Source organism: Drosophila ananassae, chromosome 3R, assembly GCF_017639315.1.
Source record: "Drosophila ananassae strain 14024-0371.13 chromosome 3R, ASM1763931v2, whole genome shotgun sequence".
Lineage (NCBI taxonomy): Eukaryota > Metazoa > Arthropoda > Insecta > Diptera > Drosophilidae > Drosophila > Drosophila ananassae.
In genome coordinates this window covers 4490304-4498868 of record NC_057930.1, presented here as the reverse complement: position 1 = coordinate 4498868, position 8565 = coordinate 4490304, and the positions used below count along the sequence as shown (strand labels likewise).

General features: G+C 44.1%; 2 protein-coding genes across 2 annotated transcripts; both read left to right on the top strand.

Annotated features, from left to right (window-relative positions):
* Positions 1–1750: 1750 nt before the first annotated feature.
* LOC123257366 (craniofacial development protein 2-like) lies at positions 1751–2912 on the top strand. Its single transcript, XM_044716182.1, has 2 exons — positions 1751–1884; positions 1976–2912. Exon 2 carries the CDS (start codon positions 2088–2090, stop codon positions 2910–2912), a length of 825 nt encoding a protein of 274 aa, XP_044572117.1. The 5' UTR covers positions 1751–1884; positions 1976–2087.
* Positions 2913–4023: 1111 nt separating this feature from the next.
* Positions 4024–4897, top strand: LOC123257365. The gene is made up of 3 exons (XM_044716181.1): positions 4024–4095; positions 4150–4407; positions 4541–4897. Exons 1-3 carry the CDS (start codon positions 4024–4026, stop codon positions 4895–4897), a joined length of 687 nt encoding a protein of 228 aa, XP_044572116.1.
* The last annotated feature ends 3668 nt before the right edge of the window (positions 4898–8565 follow it).

Sequence of the window (8565 nt, the reverse complement as noted above, 5' to 3'; positions counted from 1 at the left end):
ACTCAGAATGTTATAGGAGTTATATTCGCCGCTGCAGGATTCAGTTTACTCAGGATCCGAAGCAGTTATATAACTTTGTAAACACTAAGCGTAAACATGTATCTTTTCCCCCACTGCTTACGTTTGAGAACTCTTATGCGAACACTGATCAAGCAATGACCGATCTCATTGCACAGTTTTTTCAAACTACCTATTCACCTAGCAGCAGTTTAGCTCAGCCTTACACTTATAATATCAAATCAGCCAACCTTATATTTTGCCCATCTTTTGATCAAAGTGGTGTGTTATCGGATCTTCTTAAGGTTAAGCCCGTGTATTCGCCAGGCCCTGATGGAGTACCAGGCTGTGTTCTGAAGTACTGCGCCGAGGCACTGTGCAAACCGCTTGTTAAACTCTTTAATCTATCGCTGGAAACTTCGATCTTTCAGCTTATGTGGAAGGAATCCTTCATTATTCCGCTGCATAAAAAAGGGAAAAAATCCGACGCTGCTAATTATAGAGGCTTCTCTAAATTGTCAGCAATTCCAAAGCTTTTGGAAAAACTTATCACTCCACATTTGCAACACCTATGTAGTTCAATAATAACTCCGTGCCAGCATGGCTTCATGAAGCGCCGCTCCACCACTACCAACTTATTGGAGCTAACATCTTTTATCACGGATGGCTTCCGGAATGGCTTACAAACAGACGTCATATACACTGACTTCAGTAAAGCATTTGACTCTGTTAACCATTCGCTTCTTATAAGTAAACTCAGTCTTTTGGGATTCCCAACTGATCTTCTTATGTGAATTTCGAGCTACTTATCAGGGAGAACCCAACGTGTTTTCTTTAAAGATGTTACCTCGCGTTTAGTTCGCGCCACATCGGGGGTGCCCCAAGGAAGCCATCTTGGACCCCTACTTTTTACATTGTTTATTAACGACTTGCCCCTTGCCTTAACTAATTCACTTGTACTTATGTACGCTGATGACGTTAAGCTACGCTTTCATTATAAATTTACTAGCGCCCAGTCTAGACTTCAATCCGATTTGGATAAACTTCAAAATTGGTGTTTAGCAAATAACCTAAATCTTAATGGATCGAAATGTAAACTTATGTCTTTTTACCGATCTAGTCCTCATCAGGCTATGGGAACGCCTTAGAACGATTAACTCAGGTTAAGGATCTAGGTGTCCTATTAGATTTGAAACTTAAATTTACCGACCATATATCTACCATGGTTAATAAAGCTATGGGTGTGCTTGGTTTTATTAAAAGATGGTCAAAAGAATTTAATGACCTGTAAATAACTAAAACGTTATATACATCACTGGTCCGTCCGATTCTTGAGTATGGATCGTGTGTCTGGAATCCTCAATATGGAGTACACCAAGATCACATTGAATCAGTACAAAAAATCTTCCTTACTTTTGCGCTTAGGGGACTTAATTGGGATGCAAATCTTTACCTCCCTTCTTATCGTAGTAGACTTTTACTAATCAACTTACCATCATTAACAAACCGTAGAACGATGTTGGGTGTCATGTTTCTATACAATCTTATTTACGGAAATATAGACAGCCAGCATTAACTAACATGCTTAAATATTAACGTTCCTAGTAGAAGGACTAGAAACTTTCGTCCTCTACTCCTCAGCCATTGTAGTTCGATATATGCCCAACACGATCCGTTCAGGGTATTATGTTCGGACTACAATGGTCTCTACCACATCTTGTCACCTTGCTCTACTAACAATCTTAAATTGCTTATACTAACCGCCTTGGAGGGGCCTCGTAGCCTAGTGGTTAGTGTACTAGCTCGCTAAGCGTGAGGTCGTGGGTTCGAGCCCCACTCGTGTCATGTGCATGGCCCTGAAAGCTTTTCGGCGCTCGCGCATATGATGTAAACAGCGAACAAAGCTTTCGTTGGATTTTTCGCTATTTATAATTATGTGCATGAGAACCGAAAAACCGGCATTTCCAGATGTCGTTAGGTGGCAGCCCCACTTCTGAGATAGGTTGCACTCGGCTAATTACCGGATCGACTGAACAATAACGATTACAGAAACAAACACAAGATCAGAAAACACTCACACCCCCAACCCGATGACGACCCTCCGCTTTTCGCAACGGACACGAATTGGACAATGGAATGTGAGGACCCTAATGGAGCCTTCCAGGCTTGCGCAGTTTGAAAAGGAGATGGAAAAAATGCAGATCGCAATTACCGGCATAAGCGAGATGAGGTGGAGAGGCAGTGGGACGACAACAACAACACACGGCAATCTAGTAATGCACAGTGGGAGCAGTGATGGGGGCAGGAATGGAGTAGGAATATACGTGTCAAAGCAATACAAACAGACACTTATCACCTGGAATCCGGTATCCGAAAGAATCATCACTGCAAGATTCCGATGCAACGCTAGGCACATTACCATCATGCAATGCTACGCCCCGACAGAAGACGCCAGCGATGACATCAAAGACGACTTCTACAATGCCCTCACATCTTCACTCACCAAGAGCAAACGAGGTGATATTAAAATTCTCATGGGAGATTTCAACGCGAAATTAGGCCCCAACAACAACGGATTGGAAGCAATCATGGGCCGACACGGTGTGGGAACACGTAGCAACAACGGCGACAGGCTGGCCGACCTATGCCAGACATTCCAACTGGTCATTGGTGGCACTGTATTCCCCCACAAGGAAGTGCACAAGTACACGTGGACATCACCGAGTGGGCATACACGCAACCAAATTGACCATCTGTGCATAAGTAGGAAATGGAGACACTCCCTTAGCGATGTACGGAACAGGAGAAGTGCGTCAATTGACAGTGACCATGAACTACTAGTCGGAGAGCTTTTAATCAAGCTCAGACGAAGTCACACGGCCACCAGAAGAAGCACAAGAAGACCACCCCCCTGAACTTACACCGACTTGGAGACCCTGTCATATCCACCAGATTGGCAACAATGCTACGTGAACAGCTAACACCGCAGCAGAATCACACCTGGGAACACACATGCAGCACACTGAGGAGCACCGCGGAGGGTTTGCTTGGCACCCGACAACGCAGGAGCACAGACTGGATCTCGACACGCACATGGGAGCTTATCAGTAGAAGAAATTCCCTCAAGTCGAAGGCGGATCACGACTGCAGAGCACGGGATGAATACAAGGAACTCTGCAAGCTAGTGAAGAAATCAGCCAGAAATGACAAGAGAGCACTCATAGATAGGCTTGCAGAAAATGCAGAGAGCGCCGCCAACGCCAACAACATGCGCTCACTATACCAAACAATCAGTAAGCTATCTGGAAGCTACCAAAAACAGAACCATCCAGTACGAGATGTCAACGGAACACTCCTTGTCGATGATGATGCCCAGATCCGCAGATGGCGACAACACTTCTTAGAAATCAGCCACACAGAGCATGCGAGCAGCGCAGATGACGACTTCAGAAGTATTGTACCCAACACCAACACAAGAATTCCTCACACGACACCATCTGTTAGAGAAATTCGTGATGCAATCAGGAAATTGAAGAACAACAAAGCAGCCGGAGAGGACGGTCTACCCGCAGAACTGCTCCAAGTTAACACGCTTCTAATGGCCGAAACGTTGCACCCGCATTTCGAGAGCATATGGGAGAACGAGCGAATCCCCCATCCTGGAAGAAAGGCATCATCGTAAAACTACCGAAGAAAGGAGACCTCAGTGATTGCAATAATTGGCGAGGAATCACCCTGCTGAACACCAGCTACAAAGTGCTAGCCACTTTACTGAATGAACGTCTACTGGAAAAAATCGAGCCAACAATACGCGATGAACAAGGAGGCTTTAGGCCACACAGAAGCTGCGTAGACCAAGCGAACACATTACGCGCAATCACCGAACAAGCTGTGGAATGGCGCGCGCCGCTGTACCTCCAATTCATCGATTTCCAGAAGGCGTTCGACTCAGTAAATAGAGCAGCAATATGACGGGCGCTTGCAAGGAAGGGAGTGCCACTCAATATCATAAACATAGTGAAAGCTATGTACGATGATGCGGATTTGGCGGTACTGCACAATGGAAAAATCAGTGCACCCTTCCAGACGAACACTGGCGTCAAGCAAGGATGCCCTTTGTCACCGCTGTTGTTCAACTTGGTGATCGACTAGATTATGAGTGAAGTGTGCAGATCGAACCGCGGCATAACATGGAGCCTCACCAGACACCTAGAGGATCTGGACTACGCGGACGACATCTGCCTCCTAGTTCATAGATTCACCGTCATCCAAGCCAAATGCAGTGACCTCGAAGCTCGGGCCAAAGCAGTTGGACTCTCCATCAATGCATTGCAATGCAGCAAAAACCAAAGCGATGCGGATCCTCCACTCTCACCAAAGCAGGATCACCATATGCGGGAAAAGTGTCGAGTATGTCGACAGTTTCGTATACCTAGGCACCGTAATATCCGCAAACGGGGGAGTGGAAAAAGACATGGAGAATCGTCTGAGCAAAGCCAGGTCTGCTTTCGGGAGATTGCAACGCATATGGAGAAACCAGCAGATCAGCAGAAAAACAAAGCTGAGAATATTCAATGCGTGCATCAAATCCGTACTGCTGTACGGATCGGAAACCTGGCTGACATCGCAAAGAATGGTACTAAAGCTGCAAGCCTTCGTCAATAAGTGCCTAAGGATCATATGTGGTATATTCTGGCCAAATAGAATAACCAATGATGTGGCGCTGCACAAACGAAGCACCAATCCAGCAGCAGATAAAGAAGAAAAAATGGAAATGGATTGGTCATGCACTAAGGAAAGGTATAGTCAGGATGGCCCTGGAGTGGAACCCGCAAGGAAGCAGAAGAGTGGGACGCCCCAAGCTAACCTGGCTCCGATCAACAGTTCGCGAACTCGCTGACAATAACATCACCTGGGACGTGGCAAAGAGAACAGCGCAAAATAGGGTCCGATGGAATGCACTTGTGGATGCCCTAAGCTCCCAAGCGGAGTAATAGGAAAAAAAAAAAAAAAATTAACCGCCTTATCTGTGCAACACTCTTCCTCGTGATATCTTTCTCATACTTTTCGCTTAACTATCTCGGATCTATTCCCGCGATTCGAGCCGTACGTTACGCGACAGCGTCCCTCGGTCGGTTGCATGGCAGGTGGGCAGTGGGAACCGCGTGAAAAATACGTCTAAAGGTTTCTTGCCCAACCAAAAAGTGGACCTCTCGGGACCGTAAGTTATAGTGCGTCAGGTTTCTCTCATTTTGTTTACACATCTCTTCACTTGCCTTTCTCCGTACTAACTCCAGCGAATCTTCTCGATTGACTTAAGGTGATATACTACGGAAATATACGGTGATGTGCCCAGACCAGAGTGTATTATTACTGAGCGATTAACACGTTCTGACGCATTTGCGGTGCATGGTTAGCTAAAATCTTGCGTTTGCGGAAAAGCTATTGCGGTTGAAATGGGAAAACTACATATCTTAGGGTCTACATATCTACATATCTTATCTTAACTACATATCTTAGGATGGGTCTTTTTATAGACACATTCTTTACACGCTCTTCCGATCTTTTGATATGTTTCTTCAGCGAGGTTTAGAATTATCAACAAGGCGAAATTGTTAAAATTTACAAAAAAATTCCGAGTCCGTTGCCTCAACTTTAAGATCGCTATGTCCAATTTATATTAGAAATAATAGTCCTGTCAGATCAACTATTGAGTGTCAAATGAAACAATTTTAATATACTGTACAAACTTTTCCCCTACCAGTGCATTTGGTCTCTAGAAGATTGCTGCCGCTGGTGTCTTAGATTTAAAGCAGTGATGGGAAAAAAAACATACATGTAAACATTTAAATGTGTGCGTAAGTAGCGAAAAACAAAGAGAGTAAGCCATTAAAGCGTTTATTGTTATTTTAAAATTCGAGTGGGCACTATTAGGGCAGACTTAAATCCGTCTCTTTATATACACATTATTATTATCTCTTTATATATTCTCTTTATATACACAATAATTGGTACACCTTAACACTTTTCAATTTCAAGCAGTTTTTATTACGAATCTTTATTAGCACGAATCTTTAGATACATACATATTGTATTTTATTATGACATCCGACGTCAGTTTCTTTACTGGTTTAAAAAAGACAAATAAATAATGATCTAAAACAATGCAAATGGTAACACTTTCACTCTTTGACCTAGGATATGGACCCAAAAAGTCTACGTAAAGACGCTGGTTGTGCGAAGTCCTAAAAGAATTATTGGGAGTTTCTGTGGCCAATTTTTTTTTTTGTTTGTTTTTATTTTTTTAATCTTCTCTTTGGAAGACTAACAAGAGGTGTATCAAATCTTATATCTTTAACTTATCTGACAGTCATGTTGGCTGATACAGATTTAGACGGCCCTAAAAATCGATTGCTGGGTTGAAAGGTCGTTGCGTCGTAGACGGGATCTGCTAGAAACTCGAGTCAATCCCTGAGCGAGGGGATTTGGGTGCGAAGACAGATTTTTGATTGTAGCGCGCTGTATGACTGTCTATGTTTTTGCTGCTCGCGTTCCCCCATAGCTGGGAGCCATACGTCCAGATTGGCTTTAGGACTGAATTGTAGAGTATGATCCAGTGGAGGCTGCTGGCTTTCATTTTAGGTGCACCTTCTTGCATTCGATTACGTCATGTTAGTCGTCTATCAAGGTGGACGCCAAGGTACATTACTTCGTTAGCTTGAGGGATCTGCATACCGTTTAGTGAAAGGTGAGGGCATGTTTGTCTATTAAGAGTAAACGTTACATGTTTACACTTTTGTTCGTTTATTTGAATGCGCCAATCGGACAGCCACCTTTTTACTACTATTAGATGATTAGCCAATTGGTTTGTTGCTTGAGTTGGGCATCTGGAGCGTCTAAGGATAGCAGTATCGTCGGCGAATGTTGACATTGTAAGTTGTGCGTTCGTAGGGCTGAGTGCGCTTCCTTGTGGAACTCCAGCTTCGATGATGTAGTCGCCCGAAGTAGCTGCGTTGCATCTCACGGAGAATACCCTATTGTAGTGGTATGATTCCAGTAGGTTGTGGGTGTATGTTGGCAAATACGTTTTAATTTTGTGCATGAGTCCATTAAGCCAAACTCGGTCGAAAGCTTGCGATACGTAGAGAAAAATAGCGCTACAGTATTCTCGCTGTTCAAAGGCTGAGCGTATTTCGGATGTTAATCTGTTCACTTGCTCGATGGTTCCGTGGTATCTTCGGAAGCCAAATTGGTGTGCCGGGATAATTTTTCAAGCTTCCAGATGTGGTGTTATTTGAGTTAGCAAGCATTTTTCAAACAATTTAGACAAACAAGATAGAAGGCTTATTGGTCTGTATGATGGCGGTTTTCCAGGCTTTGGTATCATTATAATGATGGATTTTTTCCACTTTTTTGGAAAATAGCCAAGATTAATGATACCATTAAATAGTTTGCGGACGACCTCTATAGCGCATTTTGGGAGTTCGATCAGCATCTTTGGCGTCACTTCCACTCTTTTGGGAAATAGCCAAGATTAATGATACCATTAAAAAATTTGCAGACGACCTCTATCTTTGGCGTCACTATATTACCACCGGGAGCCTTTTTTGGTTTTAGCCCTCTTATGACTTTTTCGATTTCTTTCGGCCGGAATGAAGATGCAGTTGACTGAGGGGTAGCCTCTGGTTGAATGACTGGCAGAAGGAATGCATTTGAGGCAGGAATTGGCTGGAAGATACTTTCGAGATGTGTAGCGAATGTTTCAGCTCGGTCTTCGCGGCTGCGAGCCCAGCATCCCGAAGAGTTTCTTATAGGGGTTGTCGTTTTGATTGGGGCGCTGAGATTTGGGTGGGCCCTCCACAGAGGATACTTTGTGCTTGTGGTGAACGATTCTGGATGGACCTCAGCTGTGCATTTTCTTTCTGTTGGTGAAGAGCCTATTCGAGTGATCGTGTTGCTTCCTTAAGGCGTTGCTTTTAAGCTGGTGATCTGCTGTTTTGCCAATCACGAGTCGTGCGCCTCTTTTCTCGCACGAGCTGTTCGAATTGCTGATTAGATTTGTGGTGTTTGTTTAGGTCTCTTCCTTCCCTTGAGGAGTAGAGATTTTGGCTGCCGTAAACGAGTACTTCTTCCAGGGCGCTCGTAGTGTAATCGATGTCCGATTCCATGTTAAACTCCTGGGCAAGTTATATGTGGGCACTCACGTACTTTTTGTATTTAATCCAGTTCGTTTTTGCGATGTCAGGCTGAGGGGGTGTTCAGTTTATTCTGGGCTTTGAAGAAGCGTTAAAAGCACAGGCAAGTGGTCTGATGATAAGTCCGGAACTGCTTTGGCACTTATTAGATTGCAAGGTATGTTTTTTGTTACCGCAAAATCAATAAGGTCTGGGAGCTTGCGTGGGTCGGTTGGCCAGTATGTGGGACTTCCAGGGGAAACATAGTCCAGTTTATTTCTTACATTTATAATTGCATTGTACAATTGCCTTTCTCTGGGAGTCACTAGACGTGATCCCCAGTGCGTGTGTTTAGCGTTGTAGTCTCCTGCGGCTATAAAACGATCCCCCAGTG